The sequence below is a fragment of the Rhizopus microsporus genome (assembly GCF_002708625.1).
Source record: "Rhizopus microsporus ATCC 52813 unplaced genomic scaffold scaffold_46, whole genome shotgun sequence".
Classification (NCBI taxonomy): Eukaryota; Fungi; Mucoromycota; class Mucoromycetes; order Mucorales; family Rhizopodaceae; genus Rhizopus; species Rhizopus microsporus.
Window position 1 is genome coordinate 1 of NW_019671961.1, and position 16474 is coordinate 16474.

Genomic DNA, 16474 nt, shown 5'->3' on the forward strand with positions numbered 1-16474 from the left:
AAAAAAAAAAAAAAAAAAGAAGAGAAAAAAGATAAAAAAATTTTTTCTAGCTTTATAATACTTGGTAATCAATTCTCAGACCACTTCCTTTTAAAGCTAAAGAAGAAGGTTTAAATGCATTGGGTAAAGGTTTTTTATCTGGGGGAAAAAATTCTTTAGAAGCCTTTTCAGAGTAAAATAGACGGTATGAATAATACTCTTTCCAGCAGTCCTGACTTAATTGACTCCTTTCAACAAAATCTTGAAAATTGACTGAATTGTTTATAGGCAACTGTATTAAACCAAATGATACCATTTGTATCCAGAATAACACCTGGGTTTCAGAGTACTTTATATCCTGCTCTTCATTATATTTATATTGTTGGAGGTAAAAATATAGCTTGCTCTTTTTATAGTCCTTGGTTAATGTCAGATAGATGATCCGAATAAGACACCAAGTATCGAAAAATAAAAACTGTTGTCCATGGTAGAACCGTTGTTCAAAGTCGAAATCATTCAGCTGATACGGATTAGGCAACTGTCGCTTTTGATTCAATTTTAATGTCAAATAGTCAAATATCCGGTCTATCTCGTTCATTGAAAATAATCTCCAATCGTGTCCTTTTAATTTCCTGATCAACCCCTTATCCTGTACCCATATCTCTGCTATATCCTGTATATCCATATGCTCATCATTAACAACAGTAATAATAATTGCTTCCTCTCTGATCAAATTCTCTTGGTGTAAGAGTAACATCAGTCTTTCTCTGCTCTTGTCTTGTACTTCCTTTATGAAATAAATAATCACTTTTGCATGTTTTAGAGTGGATATACTGTTTTCTATATCTGGATAATCCCATAATTCAAACTTGTATGAATCAAATAGGATCGTTTCTACATTGTATTCTTCTGTTGGTATCACTTCAAATTCAGTATCAGGTTCATTCGTGTTGTATTTAAAGTAGGATTTATACAAAAATGTCGTTTTCCCTGTTCCTCTTGCTCCCATGACAACCGTTGTTATCTTTTCTATCCAATGTGAACAAAATCAATAATTTATATATCAGCAAAATGACAGGACTTACCTTGTTCAACTCTTTCACTCGTGCTTGTTTTGTTATGATTACCAAGCAGAGTCGAGATTCGCTTCATTTTGAACAAGAAAAAAAAAAGTTTATTTGGTATGACAAAATAAAAGAATTCAGGTCATTTATTTATTTAGGCTCCTTTGGTCACTTGCATCAAAAATCGAATACGAGCACAAATTTCATCTATCATTTTTATGTTAGCTTTTTTTTTCCTTTCTTTTTTTTTAAGGAAATAACTTACAAGCTTCCTTTGAGCTTTCTGCTTCAAGGTCATACGTCTTGTAATCCCTTTCTTTAAGTACTATAATCTTGAAATTTGATGGAACTTTTTTACTCTGTTTACAACTTCTTATAGCGCTCGCATGAAACGATGTCTAAAAGCATGTATTAGTTTTATAAATACATCTTTTTTTCTTTTTCTTTTGTCATTTACCGTCTTGACAGAATCAAACATGCCTTTGTGTTCAGGTGGCATTAAATGAATATAATCTCCGTCAATTGCTAATATATACACTTTTTTACTAACAAACATGGGCATCTTTCTGCTCACAGAATATTTCTGCTAATACTGTTTAATAACTATGTTGTATAATAATGAAAATAAAGAAAATATTACCTTGTACTGTGAAAATATTCCATCATTTGCATTTGCCGCGGTTGGTCTTTGATTTACATCTGAAAAATACATTGGATGGGTAACTTCATCCTTTTTACGTTTAATAGGTGATCGCCATAGATGATTAGCTGCATAAAATGTGTAAATAGGATGAATGTATCTAATTAAATACAACTTACTGCTTGGTATTGTCAGTGTTCTCTCTTTCTTGACAAGTGTCAGATCTGTAATTTCCTTCATACTTTCCACTGTCGTATCATTTGGCACAATCACATTTGTATCTGCGATCGTCAACATATATCCATTTGCATCCAGTTTTCGCTTTCTGCACACTAACTCGAGCACATCGCCAATGAACATTTCTGCATAAACCGGTATGGCTGTCGTAGCCGAGACTTCCTCGTTTGTCATCAGTTTGATTCGGAAGTACTTTAATGGCGTCATTGGCATCGTAGCCTTGGTCAATGTTGCTTTGGATGATGGCACAGGAACAGCTACAGTAGATGGATCAGGTTCCTGTGCGGCTATACGATGATGCATGAGTTGATGGGTTGGTATATCTTCTTGTTGGGTTGAAGTGGGTATCGTTGTCGATTCAGGCAGAACAGCTTGTTGCTTTTTCTGGCGCAAGGCTTCAATGTCTGGCTTTGTCTTGCCCATTTTGGCCCGCGTGATGTCGTTTTGTTTGACTTTAAAGTCTCAGTAAAAGCAGTCATTATCATGTGTATGTTATTACCTTGTGATGGTGTTGCTCTACATAAAGCAAATTGATCAAATGAGACACGGTCGATACGCCTTGTTCTGTCCACCGCTAAGTAAATCAATTGAGGTCAGATCGGATTTATTATTACTATTATTACTATTACTTACCTGGTAAATCTTCTTCTATCTCTCCATCGTCCTCAGCAATCAACAAGACCCACTCGGACAGATCATAGCTCTCGACCTCTAATTCAGGACCACGCTTTTGTTCTACATAGTCATATAATATATATCCAATCACATCATCAATCAATGCATCTGGCTTTACGATCAACTTTACAGGCTCATAGGGTTTAAACGAGCATGGTATATACACACAAAGATTGATCGGTTTAGCTTCTCCCTTGCCCGACGCAAATGCGTATTCTGCAAACGGATTCTCTGCTGCTGTTGCCTTTTCAGCAATGAGCGCAGATAACGCCGATTTCTGTTGTTGTTGAATTGGTGAGACCTTTTTGGTATATGACAGTGGGTGTTCGGTTGCAACGACTTGTGTGATCTTTTTCTCGGGCTGGTCCTCTGGAGACTCATGGCTGCTTGTCGGAAAGGGAAACATGCTCACGTTGGCTTCTTCGATTGAGGAACGTGGAGAAGGGTCAATGGCCGACTCCACAGAGGGATGAAGTGAAGTTTCTTCTTGATTTGGATGTGTAGCATTGAATAGTCCTACAGGTGGTTGTTGCTGTTCTTCTATTTTACTTTTTTATAGCTATCAGTATGTCTTGTTTATATTTGTTTATGATGCTTACTTTTCTAGTTCTTGTCTTTCTTCCTCATCCATGTCTTCTTCTTCCTCATCACTGTCAGTTTCCTTCTTCGTCAACGGTCGAATAGGTACATATTGCTTTCTATGTCGATAACTTCGTTTTGTTGTACGTGGGCTTGTCGTCAGTTTGCTTTCGGTCATAGGAGGAGAATAACAGTACTGCATCTCAGGATAGAGAGGTGCTGCTAGTCTCACATAGTCATCTGACATGACAGTAGGTGGGAAGCTAATGATGCGTTCTCCTCGTTCATCTACTCGCAAGAATTTTATTCGACTAATATGAATCAAGTATAAAGGATCTGTAATCAGTGACATTTTTATTTTTTATTTTTTATGCTGTTTAGAAAAATATATTAAAAAAAGAAGGAGGGGAGATTAATAGGAAAATTACATAATGATTTAACCCTTTTTTTTTCTCTTTTATTTTTAATTATATCATGCAACGATTCATTAAACCACCACCACAGCAACTAAAGATGACTCTTGTTCAGCGACGCATGTATTCAAATCGACCATTAATTCAACTTTTGATGCGTATGACACCTACTCAACGGCGTATCGCTTTATTTGGTACAGGTATTGCTGCGACCCTTGTGCTAGGCCCATTTCTGCTGGTAGGTCTTGGTGGAATAGCAGCAGTAGGCGCTTTTCAATTCTGGAAGCTCAAGAGACAACTCAATCAAGCAGCAATACAGCAACAACCCCTGTCAGTCTGGTCAGACCTCTTTGCAAACTATTACAATGTTCCTTTGTCAAGAAACAGCGTATTGCAGGAAGAAGCTCTGAAAAGAGTCGAAGATTGGGCACAGACCGATCATGGTCGATCGACTCTGATGGATCATGGTATCCGACCTGACGATTTGACCAGTCGTGCTTATTTACGAGGTACCTCATCCACATCCATCATGGTCCAAGGTATTACACAACAGCGGATAAAACTCGAATTTGATTTACGCGATTGTATCTTATTGGTTTTTGCTGATCAGGATTCAAGTATTAAGGATGTCCAACTGGTCAATCGAGTAGGACATGCATTGCATATACCACTGACAGTGCAACAACAAAGAACAGGAAGGGTTATTGAAGGTGAATTTCATGATATAAAATAAAGAATTTAATAGTAGAATGGTGATTTTTTATGGGTGCGTGTGGGTGTGTTGTATGTGTCAATGTAGTAAGTAGTAAGTAGTAAGTAGTAGTAGTGGTAGAAATAAAAGTGTTTAAACGCAAAAGTATATTGAGGTTGCGTATAGTAGTGTACAAATAGTAGTCAATAATAATAGTAATAGTAAATGGACACCTGCCATTCGTTGTCTTCTTTTTTGTTCTTTACTCTTTAGTATCATCAAGTCGAATTACCATAACACTCAAGTTATCTGTACTAAAATTAGCCAATGCATGATCTAGTAATTTTTGGCTTGCGACTTGAGGGTCTTGTATATCTTTGATGAGGTCAACTGCATCTTGATCTTCACAAACATCCCAAAGCTATTAAACATATAAGTACACATTATAAGAAGATTTGTATTCAACTCACTCCGTCGCATGCTAAAATTAGAAACTCGTCGCTGGGTCCTAGTTCTGTCTCGGTCGTAAAGGGATTTCCAACAACAAATTCCTTCATGACACTGTCGCCTAATGATCGTGTTACGGCTAATACTCCATTCACACGGTTGTTCATCATAAATCCTCCCAAGTCCATGATGCGTTTTGCTTCTTGAGAATCAGATCCCTTATGATCATAAGACAGTCGAACTGCTTTGTTTTGACGACTATAATGAATGAATACATAAAGTAAAGAAGAATAATAGCTCCTTACCACAAGACAGCACGCGCATCACCTACGTTTCCAGTATATAAAATACGCTAATGTAGAGGGTTAGTTGTAAGAATCTTGTAATAAATATATATATCTAACCTTGTTGTTTTCAGCCACTTTCACAAAGGCAACGATAGCCGTACAGCCAGAGAACTTTCCTTCACGTTCATTGACTTGGTTGTCCACTCTTAGAAAAGCTTTATTTAAAATTTCCGGAACTGATTCGTCTGGGTTACTTTCTTCAATTACGTTGGCCAACACCTATTTATGATTATGAATAATTTGTAAACCTCTTTTTTCTTTACCATACTTTATCAAAGTTATTCCCACACCATTCAGCTGTTGCCTTTCCAGCATGTCCGTCAAAAATAGCAAAGAAGCCCTGACGAGGTACACCCATGTAATTGAATACAAAGGTATGAGCATCTTCCATTGTTCTACGACATCGTTTATTGCGATCTTCAGATACTCCTAATAAGAATCCAGGTGCCTTTTTGGCTTGTTTTGTTGAAGTTGTTGTTGCTGTCGTAGAAGATTGCTCCATAATAGAAAAAAGTAAAAAAAAAAAGAAAGGAAGAAAAAAGAAAAAATTTATTGTTAATCAAAAATGTGTCCCCCCTTTCTTTCCTCTTAAACTCCTTTCAAAATAAATAAAGAAAAAGAGAACAAAAAATGTTCTCCTTATTTTATCTTTTGTAGCTTTTTATTAGCAAATTTGAGTTTGGTTTGAGTTCTGTCGACATCAGCATCCAATTCATCCAATAATTGATTTTGTGTATCCAATTCATGTCCAATCGTAATACCCAATTGCTTTTGTCTGGCCAAAATAGAACTAAACTGTTCAATTTGCTGATCTTGTTCTTTCATCAACTGGTCCTGATAGACAACTAACCCTTCATTATCTAATCCCCTTGTCACTTCTGTCTCTTGTAGTTGTTTTTTGTAGGCTGCACCAAACGCTCTTCCCATACCTTTGCGTTCTGGTTTGATTTCATTAAATAGTGCTTTTCGTTCCTGCGTGACAGGCTGCTGCTTTTGTTGTTCAAGTTGCTGATCGGCGCGTGCGGAGGTATTAGCGAGCTGCATGAGAGCATCCTTTTCATCTTTGAGAGATGAGACCATATCTTGTCGTCTTCTCAGTTCGCCCTCTGATAAAATAGCTGATAAGCTATTCAGTCCGGATTCAAGTGTCGATAACTTGGCTGACAAAAAGACGAGGAGCTTCTTGGCTTGTACTGTGCACTGGTGTGATGCTGATATTTCATTACGTGCCATATGGGTATGTTTTCGATTCATCAACGATCTGACTTCTCGTGCCGTGTTGCTCATCGTATGGTATTCATCTAGCCAACTCTCGGATGTGTACATCTCCTTGGTTGATAATGTATTGTTGTTTGGTATAGCTAAAAACTCTCTCCAGATATCTGTCAATCTCCATCGATCGTCTCGGCTGCTCAGAATACCTCGCAAGTAAGCCTCAAGTCCTCGTCGTCGCTCTTCGATCCTTTCTGGATCATTGAAGGTCCGAGGAAAGTAATGTTTGGGCGGTAGTGAAACAGGCCGTGTATGTTTAGGGAATATGGTTTGAAACATGGTGTCTAATTTCTCAAATTCTGAATATCGTTTCCAGACAAACCAATTGCGCACCGCAGCATGTACTTCAATCTTGTAAACTGTATGTGGTTTAGGTTGTTGTCGAGTTTCAGTTTCTCGAATGTAGATGGCTTGAACGACTTCACTCATCAGTGAAGAAAGAAAGAAAGTGAGAGAGAGAAAAAGAAAAAGAAAAAAGGAAAAGGGAAATATTTTTATTTGCGTCACAAATAGAGTCATGCCGCCTTCAACGTCTTTAAGCGGGGATCAATTCGGCTATTATTTATTTGCATTAAGCCAGTTTTTGAGCAACGACAACGTTGACATTATAGTATCCACTTGTTGTTGCCATGCAATGTTCTAGCTCTTTGAGATAATTTTCTTGCTCCGCTTTGTTATTTAAGCCTAAAATGGGTGCTGCTACAGTCATTCCTGTCTTTGAACCTTCTAACCAACACCAAATGAGCTTTTTGGCTAACCGAGTTCCTGTTGCTGAACAAGATGTTTGTAACATTATTATTGTTTTATAAAAGACACTTACTGGTATCATTATATCGAAACTGTGAGTCAATAATCGCTGTATTGCCAACCTCTTTTAATAATCTTTCTAATTCTCCTCCAATACGTGGATTCTGTCCTACTGCCTTACAGATCGTATGCACTATTAAAAAGGAGGAACTATTAATTGTCTATTTATTTCTCCCTTCGTTTTTTCTTTTTACCAGCTGATAAGGACTTGTAAAAGACAGTATCCTTTTGCTCGGGTAGCTAAGGAAAGGTAAAGATGAGGGCTTCTTTTAATGTTACACTTTATAATCTTACTTCAATGTTTGCATCAACTATCTGCACCAATCCTCCTGGCTTGGTTACGCGAAGTAGTTCTTTGATTGCGCCAGGCCATTCATCCTCACGCAGGGCAAAGATCATCAATCTCATGTGAACAAAGTCAAAGGTATTATCTTCATAAGGAAGTGTTTCCAAGATATTTCCAATTTTGAAAGTGAATTGTTTTGGCATCATGTTTGTAGGAATGGCTTGAACTATGTCACAGCCATGATAATCACATTTGGGATAATCAGTGATCATATCCTATACTCTTTAAATCAACTCTTGGCTTTTTTTTCTGCTAATCTCAACTTACCATTATCCAAGCTCCTGAACCACAACCGACGTCGAGAACAGATAAATTCCCTTTGCTGAAATCCAATGATACACTTGGCATAACATTTCTAAGCTACGAATAAGCCTCCAAACAAATACATTTATATATTTACCAAATATTACCCTTCAAGCATTTCTTTAAAAGCAAAATGTTGCTATACAACAGTAAATATTTACCCTGTATTTTAATCTTTTTCGTTCTTACCCCTGTTAACCTCATCTGCTCTTCGTCGTCCTTGGGAAGCCAATAGCTTGATGTCTCAATATCATGAAACTCTCTATCTGAAATAACCGTCATAATATCCTTGCGTGATTAATTCTAAAAGAAATAAAGGAAACGAAAAGAATTTCATGGTTTCTTTCTTTTCACTGTACAACATTTGTACATCATACCAGAGGACGGACAAGGTCTGACAGAACCTTGTGTACTTGGACTTCCAGGAATAGCAATATCAAAGTTGCTCAAAAGTTTGATGGATTGTAAGAACTTCTTTTTCTGAGAAAGAATTGTATGTTTAAAGAGCTAATAAGACACATATTATATTCAAAAGGTGGGAAAAAAAAGGAGGAAGGGTTGTCTTTAAAGTATCAATATGAGACATACTTGCTTAGATTGATCAAATAGTAGCTATTTTCCATCTTGGATGTATCCAAAACAAACTCTTCATTTAAAGACTAAGAAGCATATCACAGTAAGGTGTTGCTACTTTCGTTATCAAGTAATTCTTTTGGATATCTAGGCCTTTATGCAGATTAAACTGTTGCATAAAAGATTCATAACAATATGCAAGCATGGCTTGAAATGAGAGTCATAGCTGTTGTTGTCTGCAGTTTCCCTTGCTCCACCAGCGAGATAAAAGAGCAAGTGCTTTGCATTTTCCAAGATAAAAGAAGCATTGTCTTGGTCATACTCCTCTCTTGACTCATTCTTTCGTCCAAGGGCTACTATCAACAACATATCTCATGGTAGCTCGTTAAACTACTTGTCTTTTTCAGTTTCATATTTTAAAGCCTTTCGCTTGGAACAGTATAGTCTGTGGCCTCCTATTTGACAGCTGATATCATAGTCGTACAGGTGATTCAGTTAGGTTCCTAACCGATACATCTAGACTAGCTTCATCCTCGTATATCTGTCGTTATCTGTAGTCTCAGGCATGTAAAATTCACTCTTGTAGTAATCCATTGTGCGATATCCTTCCCCTGCCATAATTTACACGGAATTACTTTGCACAAAGTACTTTCATATAACGCGCCATGCTTAATTCTTATTGGTCATGATGAACTCACTTAATAGTCCTGTTTTCATATATAAAATGACTTTATTTGTAATAATGAGCTCTCTCTTTTTTCTTATTTATAATAAACACACATCTGTATTTGTTCTTTTTTTATTAGTCTGAACTATTTTTTGCATTCAAACCAACCAGTCTGAATTTGAGAAATGCGCGGATCTTAGAAATTGCCTTCCCGTTCCTTTATTCATGTGACTGAAAGTATATTTTTCTTTTTTTTTTTAAAAAAAAAAAAAAAGCTACTGTAAAAACAGAATGATGTATCTGAATGTAATCAGAAAAACAGTCAAAGATGAAGTGAAGGTATCAGTAAAGAGAGAAAGAGAGTAAACAAACTTGCAACAAACATCAGGCTTCCGACTTTACTGTGATCAATCACCTGCAAGCTCAGAATTTGGCGGAGGGAGTAAAGAGAGTGTGACAAATGATTACTGATAAATATGAAGGATAAAAGCCAGCCCCTTATTTATTCTTCCCCCTTTGTTTTTTTAGCTTTTTTTTTTTTGGGAGGATATAAATAGGAGAGGGTGAGTTTATTGTTTTCTTTTTTAAATTAAAAATTGTAGCAAAATGGGAAATCGTTTAACAAAGACATACAGTATTCCAAGAGAAAATATAGAAAATAAACATATCAGAGAACCATCTTCAACAAGAGTTATGACAGATTTCGAACAAACATCATACACAGAGTCAGCAAGTAGTGAAAGTGCATTTGACACAACTATTCCATCACAAAGAGAATTTCATCAAGTTCAACAGTCAACTTATTGGCTACCTAAAGATGACGAAGAACAACTTAGACTGACAGGAGTAAGATAGATTAAATACAAATATATATAAATTAACCATGTTGTTTAGCAACACTTTGCTTTTAAAGAAACATTTGGAGGGTATTTGAATATTAACAAAAAGTGACAGACAAGGGTCTTTACTCATCTGATATTAGAAATGTGATGCCAAGTGTAACCGAGTTGATTAAATTTGACAACGAAGCTTGTGTTCTGGACGTTGGATGTGGTTCAGGAGCTTGGGTTATGGTACGCTTACTCTTTTTGTTAAAATGCACAATTTGTAACACGACATAGGACATGATCTCCGACTATCCCAATTGTGATTACCACGGCTGCGATATAGTTGATGTAGTCAACACTGACATGATGCCAAAACAATTCACTTTCAAAATTGGAAATATCTTGGAAACACTTCCTTATGAAGATAATACCTTTGACTTTGTTCACATGAGATTGATGATCTTTGCCCTGCGTGAGGATGAATGGCCTGGCGCAATCAAAGAACTACTTCGCGTAACCAAGCCAGGAGGATTGGTGCAGATAGTTGATGCAAACATTGAAGTAAGATTACAAGGATGTATGTATCACAGTTTCTAAGTCACAAATAGATGCCAACCAAACAAGATGACGCCTTCTACAAGAGTGTATACGCAGGCAAGTTTATTTAAAAAGAAAATATGTCATTTTAGTAATCAAACTTTTAAAAAATAGTTCATCAAACCTGTGCACAAAGATCACAAAATCCACGTATCGGAGGAGAAATTGAGAGAATGGTTCGAGAAGCAGGCAATACCAATATTATTGATTCCCAGTTTAGATTTAATGATACCAGTAATACTAAAAAAATATATAGTTATTGGATTATTATTGATCATTATTAAATAGCTACTAAAACAAATTCAGCAAAGAAACTTGCTTGGAGTTGGATAAATGGAGTCAAGAGCACAATCTCTGTCCTAGGCCCCGTGATTGGTCTTGAAAATGAGCACGACCAAAGAGACTTTTTGAGAGAACTCAAGTATTGTATGGAGAATATTAGTGGTTACTTTAATGTAAATGTCGTTGTTGCTCAAAAGACTGCTTAAAAAAATAAAAAATAAAAAAAAAGTAATTAGTAAATGCCACTTTTAAATATATAAAAATGAACACTTTATTCTCTTAACTTTTTATATAGTGTTAAGATTCATACAAGAGTGATAATGAAAGGCAGACAAAAGTAAATACAAGCTGTTTTTTTAAGCTCAATAACAGTCATCACTTTAGATGATTACCTATCCTTTCTTTATTGCTTCAAAGACAACATGTAATACACAAAATGAACTTGATATTTTTGAGAGAAGATAAATGTGATCAACACTTATGAATAACACGTAACTGAAATACTAACATTTCTTTTGCTTCTTGTGGTCTCTCTTTTATTATTTATTGTCTGAAATTATCACTTTTCTATCAGCGTGTGAATCATTTCTGAATAAAGTGTAAAGAAACTATTTATTATACATAATGTACTTGTTTTATGCAGCTGAACGAAGTAGTGCGTTTGCTACAAAAAGTGCTTCTTTGGCTGCATCATCTATAGGACTGTATATATCATTTGACTTTTCCTCAAAAAGAGGGACATGCGTGCTGCTCTCACTGCTAATGCTACTTCTACTACTGGCACTTGCACAACAATCACGACTGCTCATTGATTCATCCAGTTCATAAAGCAGCATATACGGGTTAGAATGCAATACGTCTTCTAGTGTGCATTCATCTACTTTGGTATCTGATATCCTGTACCACACATCCTGTCCATTGTAAATCTCTTTCTTATGCTCGGCACCACATTGATCACACTCGCAACGATCTGTGTATATCCGTCTTTTGTACGCAACAAAATGACCATAGCTGTGACTTCCATAGTGTACAACGATGCTCATGAGCTTATATATTCTTCTATCATGACTTTGATCAGATGGACTTGACATTGATTCTTGTGGTTGCTCGACATTGATATCTGCTCCGTCTGTGGTATAAGGCCCTATGTCCAGGTATTCTGGGAATAATAAGCGACATTGATTCTTGTAAACCATGCCAGTGCTTAGGTATGCTGATCGTGACACGTGTAGACACAGGATTTTGGACGGTTTCGCCAACATAACTTGCTTACTGCTCAAACAACTCATCCTCATACACTCTTCCTTGGATCCTTCTTCATCGTCATCATCTATGCGTCTCATCTTTAACAAGTGTTCCATTCGAGATTTCTTGGCTTGAAGTGGAGCTAAATGTTTTTTTTTGTTGGTCTTTTTTGAATTTTTTTTCAAACGTGCAATTTCTTGTTCAAGCGTTTCTATGGTAGCGATAAAGGAGCATCGACGACAAGAAGCGTCTTGCAGGTATTCTATATCTGTAAATCGAGACAGACATTCTTCTAGTGTGGCTGTATACTGTAGACGTCAAAGTTAAGTAAATGCGCGGTGTGACAGTTAAACGTTAGTACCCACCTTGTTTGGCAAATTCAACTGTATATTATTAAATGAAAAGTGTCGAATGGCACCCTATAAGAACTAGTTTGTCAATCAATTAATACTTTATCTCTCTCCTATTTCTCTTCTTTCACGGCAGAAGAGAAACTTACCGTGTATTTGCACTTTAGACAAGATAATCTATTTGCCAATAGTCCAGTCAATGGATTCTCAAACTCCTTTCTCTTGATGACTGGGTTCACTAGACCCTTGAGCCCGCGACCTAACCATGCATGGGAACTACCACGCTGTCCCTGACTGTCTACAGAGAGCAATTCCTTGAATCCTCCGCCGAACCGTGTGTACTGAACAACACGTTGTGCCTCAGTATCCAATGCACTAGAAATTAATTGAAAGAATTCTTGAGCGTCTTGTTGTTCTCTATTTGTGATGCGCCGGTTTGAAGACAATGCCGTAACAATTTCGGTAGGTCGAAACGAAGTACGGCGATACATAGGCTGACTTAATCGTCGTAGTGTCTTTAAAAGTGAACGGCTAACAGGAAGTGGAAGCCCAGGTGGTGTTGCCATATTGATGGTTTGCAAATAATCATGTAGATAAGTAAGTGAAGAAAATGCCTATTATTTAAAGATGATTCTCGGATTCCCCTCCTTTCAAATTCTTTTGTTATACCTGTAATACAGAATTGATAAAGCAAGAGTTACCAGTGTTAACAAGGCCTGAAACAAGTGCAGAAGGATCGTAAGAAGGAATATGGGAAGCTACACAAATACGTGCAGCGTGGCGAGTGGTGGCTAGCTCGCTTTCTATAATAGATCATGTTGAATATAAAAACGTGTATACTTTAATTAAGCTACCATTCAGTTGCTTTGCTAATTTCTCATAGTACTCCTTGGGTCTTGTATATTGTGTTAGATCAGGAAGTCCAATGAATTGAAAGATGAATGTAAGGAAACGAACAACAAAGTTAAGCGATGATGTATTATAATCCAAATGTTGAAAGACTGGTGATAATATTACATAAATGCCTATAGTTGCAATAACAAACTGTGTAAATGTTGATAACTCATGAAGCACTTTTTGTACATCCTCTAGTTGCATTACAAAGAGTTTTTTTTTAAAAAGAAAAGACAGAGAGAGGGAAAGAGAGAAAATTACAAGTAAAATACACAGGCATTGATTGGCTAATAGATTAGCTCTTCGTGTGACGCATAATGCACCTTTTTGTTTAATGAAGCAAATGGCGTATAAGAGCAATAAGGCTAATTACCAAAGTACAGATGCTTAAATAAAGCACGGGATAGTCTATCAGGTTCTTTGAGATTATATAGGCTTATAGTAAGTTCTATCTCTAAACGTTACAAGATTGTGTTGGTTTATATCTTCTTTATCATATGATATTACTCTTCGTAAATCAGAAAGAGAACTTAGTTCTTGCTGATGACGCGATATCAAATAATTTCTATAGCTGTTAGGTGAAAAAAGTAGACACTCTTCTGTTAGCTGTTGCACATGATTTAACCACAAAAGCAGACAAAGATAATACAATGTAAACGTTACTCAGACACATGACGTTCGCATATTCGCTGTACGTTGGCTTATGCAAGCTTATAAAAAATGGTAAGGATTATAAAAGAAAATATGACAGAACACGCGCGTATCTTGCAAATGCTGATAGTATTTTGAGGGCTTGCTCTCATTTGTGCTATTATATTTACATGGTATGCGTCCAAATGTTTGAAAAGCAGCTTCTTGCTACATATTGCTCAATATTTTTTGTTCTTTGCTTCACAAAAGATGGCCTGGTTTACTATCATACAAAAGCGTGGGGGAAGGTGCGATAAGGGCATTTGTGAGCTTATTTGAGCATATTTTTATAAAAGGTAAGTACCCACTAACAAATTTATACAGAGCCTTGTAAATGGTAGCAAGCATACTCAAACTAAGGGTGTGTTGTTTAGTTGCTCTCAAGATACCTTTGACTTTACTTTCTGCTCTATATGTATGCATGTTTAATGCACTACACTATTTCCAGAAAGAAATGTCGTGCTGGCTTGTCGCTTTTTCGTATAAATTGTATTATAAAATTGCAAAAATGCGACTTTACTTTCTGAAAAGGCTGTGTGTGTATTTATATTTATATTGAAACTTTCCGATCCAGTTTTGAACAAGATGGTCATGACCAAAGTATGCGGGAATCTAACCTTGGCACCATAAACAACACCGTTTCGAAAGCCTTTTAGGACAGACAAGGCTTCATGGAATCGTGGATCGAGTGCAATTTGTTCAAGACGGTTCATTTTTAAGAATAAAGATATAAAAAAAGAAGGAAAAAAGGGGAGGAAAGTGAGACTAAAAAGGTGGGACCAATAAGACTTTCACATGAATATTTAGTTTGCATAACCTTGATCTTGTATATAATTGCCGGTCAGAGCAAAGGGGGCTATTTTGGCTGTAAATTAAATGAAAGAGAGAGAGAGAGAGCAATTCGGCATCTTTTGTCATCTTTAACCCTCTCTTTTTTTCGTTGTTGCTTAAGGAATAGAATACAATCACAAGCTCAATTCTTTTATCTGATTTGATGTTGCACAGCGGGTCGCAGTTAGATGATGACTTCACTTTACAGCATTCACATAAACTGATATGATATACAAAAGAGAAAGTCAAGATTTGCATGTAGATCATTTATTTCTATATTTGTGTGGGGAAACCCACCTTTTTTGGATAGGCGGTCACTGAAAAAGTCCTCTTTTCCTGTTGTTTTTTTATTATTTTCCCTTTCTTTCTCTTCTTGTTTCAATGACGTTGAATAGCGTTCAACATGAAGAATTGATAGAGTCAAGAGAAGAGACGTTGAAAGAGATCAATGAAGTCCTTGCACTCATAAAATCCATATCTGAATATGAAGACAATAAGGATACCACAGAGGAAAGTGAAGATCAAGACGACTGGAGTGACGATGAATGGGAGGTGATAAAGGCATATCTTGAAAATGAACAAGAAGACGAAGAGGAAAGAAAGTTGATGTTGATGTGTATAAATAGTTGATAATAAACATGTATTTTTATTTAATAACGCTTGGTAAAAGTCAGCTTCAGTGACTTGGGCGCACCATTGAATGATACATCACTAACAATATGATCACGATGAATGGAGTCTTCCGGAACACTAATCTCATACTTTTTCACTATTGCAAAACCAAGAAAAAGTGTTAATTTATGCTTTGGTCAACAAGGATAACTTACAGATCATAGCAATGACCAATCGTTGCTCAAACAGAGAGAAATTCATGCCAAGGCATTGGCGGGTTCCATTACTAAAAGGTAACCAAGTCATACCTTCATGCTTTTCATGTTCACCACCAGGAGCAAACCTTTCAGGATCAAATTGGTCCGGATTATGCCATAACCTGGGGTTGTAGTGCAAAGCCTCTATATTGATTGTAACAACAGTGCCCTTGGGAATAAGCGTGTTGGCCAAAATGGTATCTTCTTTAACATCTCGTGAAAATAGCATATCAGCTGGACTATTTATACGCAGATTCTGTTGAGAGCAATTAGATTATTATAAAAAGATGAAAGGTTATGCTATTACTTCTTTTATGACCATATTGAGGTATTGCATATTTTTTAGCTGCTCAACTGTAGGCACTACATCAACCGGCTTATCACCCAGAATACTAAGTACCTCTTTTCTTAGCTTTTGTTGAACATCCTAAGAGATCATATATTAGTGTCATAGAAGAGATGACATAGTCATAGCAGCATACCTTATTCTTTGCAAGATGATAGAAACAGAAGGATAGAGCATGAGCAGTGGTATCATGTCCTAAGGTTAAGGTGAATGTGAGCTGATATATGTATGTATATGACTTGATGCGTACCAGCTAAAAACAAAACTGCAATATTATGCTATTGTTAACATTACATATCAGTGGGCATTGCTCAACAAGGAAAATAGGGGAATCTATACTTACTCTAAGCTCGTCCTCTGATGTCCATGTGTCGCCCTTTTCTTCAGCCTCTAACATAAGCGTCAAAAGATCCTTTTCGTTGTCTGGTACATCTGCATAAGCACCACTCTTGATTTCCTTGCGCTTTTGTTGTGCAATCTCCAAGAATTTTTCACTAAGTTTT

General features: G+C 36.6%; 11 protein-coding genes across 11 annotated transcripts; 2 read left to right on the forward strand and 9 right to left on the reverse strand.

The window, feature by feature from the left end:
* Positions 1 to 52: 52 nt before the first annotated feature.
* On the reverse strand, positions 53 to 1131 carry RHIMIDRAFT_250009 (uncharacterized protein; the record flags this gene model as incomplete). Its single annotated transcript, XM_023610682.1, has 2 exons — positions 53 to 1008; positions 1065 to 1131. The coding sequence occupies 2 exons, from the start codon at positions 1129 to 1131 to the stop codon at positions 53 to 55; spliced, it is 1023 nt and encodes a 340-aa protein (XP_023460933.1).
* A 66-nt stretch (positions 1132 to 1197) lies between these two features.
* Positions 1198 to 3526, reverse strand: RHIMIDRAFT_242871 (SIN1-domain-containing protein; the record flags this gene model as incomplete). Its single annotated transcript, XM_023609858.1, has 8 exons — positions 1198 to 1250; positions 1309 to 1441; positions 1501 to 1629; positions 1684 to 1811; positions 1863 to 2372; positions 2420 to 2494; positions 2554 to 3143; positions 3195 to 3526. The coding sequence occupies 8 exons, from the start codon at positions 3524 to 3526 to the stop codon at positions 1198 to 1200; spliced, it is 1950 nt and encodes a 649-aa protein (XP_023460934.1).
* A 122-nt stretch (positions 3527 to 3648) lies between these two features.
* On the forward strand, positions 3649 to 4320 carry RHIMIDRAFT_242872 (uncharacterized protein; the record flags this gene model as incomplete). Its single annotated transcript, XM_023609859.1, has 1 exon — positions 3649 to 4320. The coding sequence occupies one exon, from the start codon at positions 3649 to 3651 to the stop codon at positions 4318 to 4320; it is 672 nt and encodes a 223-aa protein (XP_023460935.1).
* Positions 4321 to 4540: 220 nt separating this feature from the next.
* Positions 4541 to 5574, reverse strand: RHIMIDRAFT_242873 (protein phosphatase 2C; the record flags this gene model as incomplete). Its single annotated transcript, XM_023609860.1, has 5 exons — positions 4541 to 4699; positions 4749 to 4983; positions 5031 to 5077; positions 5130 to 5291; positions 5341 to 5574. 5 exons carry the CDS (start codon positions 5572 to 5574, stop codon positions 4541 to 4543), a joined length of 837 nt encoding a protein of 278 aa, XP_023460936.1.
* Positions 5336 to 6786, reverse strand: RHIMIDRAFT_110482 (Phox-like protein). The gene has a single exon (XM_023605233.1). It carries the CDS (start codon positions 6771 to 6773, stop codon positions 5712 to 5714), a length of 1062 nt encoding a protein of 353 aa, XP_023460937.1. The 5' UTR covers positions 6774 to 6786; the 3' UTR covers positions 5336 to 5711.
* A 58-nt stretch (positions 6787 to 6844) lies between these two features.
* On the reverse strand, positions 6845 to 8123 carry RHIMIDRAFT_296094 (S-adenosyl-L-methionine-dependent methyltransferase). The gene is made up of 7 exons (XM_023614242.1): positions 7990 to 8123; positions 7908 to 7939; positions 7765 to 7852; positions 7446 to 7712; positions 7346 to 7391; positions 7165 to 7284; positions 6845 to 7115 (listed from the first exon to the last, which is right to left on the reverse strand). The coding sequence occupies exons 1-7, from the start codon at positions 8080 to 8082 to the stop codon at positions 6916 to 6918; spliced, it is 846 nt and encodes a 281-aa protein (XP_023460938.1). The 5' UTR covers positions 8083 to 8123; the 3' UTR covers positions 6845 to 6915.
* A 1195-nt stretch (positions 8124 to 9318) lies between these two features.
* Positions 9319 to 10992, forward strand: RHIMIDRAFT_296095 (S-adenosyl-L-methionine-dependent methyltransferase). The gene is made up of 7 exons (XM_023614243.1): positions 9319 to 9886; positions 9935 to 9966; positions 10023 to 10113; positions 10162 to 10428; positions 10476 to 10521; positions 10579 to 10698; positions 10753 to 10992. Exons 1-7 carry the CDS (start codon positions 9647 to 9649, stop codon positions 10950 to 10952), a joined length of 996 nt encoding a protein of 331 aa, XP_023460939.1. The 5' UTR covers positions 9319 to 9646; the 3' UTR covers positions 10953 to 10992.
* A 389-nt stretch (positions 10993 to 11381) lies between these two features.
* On the reverse strand, positions 11382 to 12907 carry RHIMIDRAFT_250016 (cysteine proteinase; the record flags this gene model as incomplete). The annotated part of the gene is made up of 3 exons (XM_023610683.1): positions 11382 to 12299; positions 12357 to 12410; positions 12491 to 12907. The coding sequence occupies 3 exons, from the start codon at positions 12905 to 12907 to the stop codon at positions 11382 to 11384; spliced, it is 1389 nt and encodes a 462-aa protein (XP_023460940.1).
* A 123-nt stretch (positions 12908 to 13030) lies between these two features.
* RHIMIDRAFT_110562 (uncharacterized protein) lies at positions 13031 to 13470 on the reverse strand. Its single transcript, XM_023605234.1, has one exon. It carries the CDS (start codon positions 13437 to 13439, stop codon positions 13155 to 13157), a length of 285 nt encoding a protein of 94 aa, XP_023460941.1. The 5' UTR covers positions 13440 to 13470; the 3' UTR covers positions 13031 to 13154.
* A 522-nt stretch (positions 13471 to 13992) lies between these two features.
* On the reverse strand, positions 13993 to 14410 carry RHIMIDRAFT_277366 (uncharacterized protein). Its single transcript, XM_023612683.1, has one exon. It carries the CDS (start codon positions 14346 to 14348, stop codon positions 14127 to 14129), a length of 222 nt encoding a protein of 73 aa, XP_023460942.1. The 5' UTR covers positions 14349 to 14410; the 3' UTR covers positions 13993 to 14126.
* Positions 14411 to 15406: 996 nt separating this feature from the next.
* Positions 15407 to 16434, reverse strand: RHIMIDRAFT_250017 (uncharacterized protein; the record flags this gene model as incomplete). Its single annotated transcript, XM_023610684.1, has 6 exons — positions 15407 to 15525; positions 15584 to 15881; positions 15933 to 16052; positions 16108 to 16166; positions 16222 to 16249; positions 16315 to 16434. Coding segments are annotated over 6 exons (744 nt in total), but the record flags the coding sequence as incomplete, so codon positions are not given.
* Between the last annotated feature and the right edge of the window lie 40 nt (positions 16435 to 16474).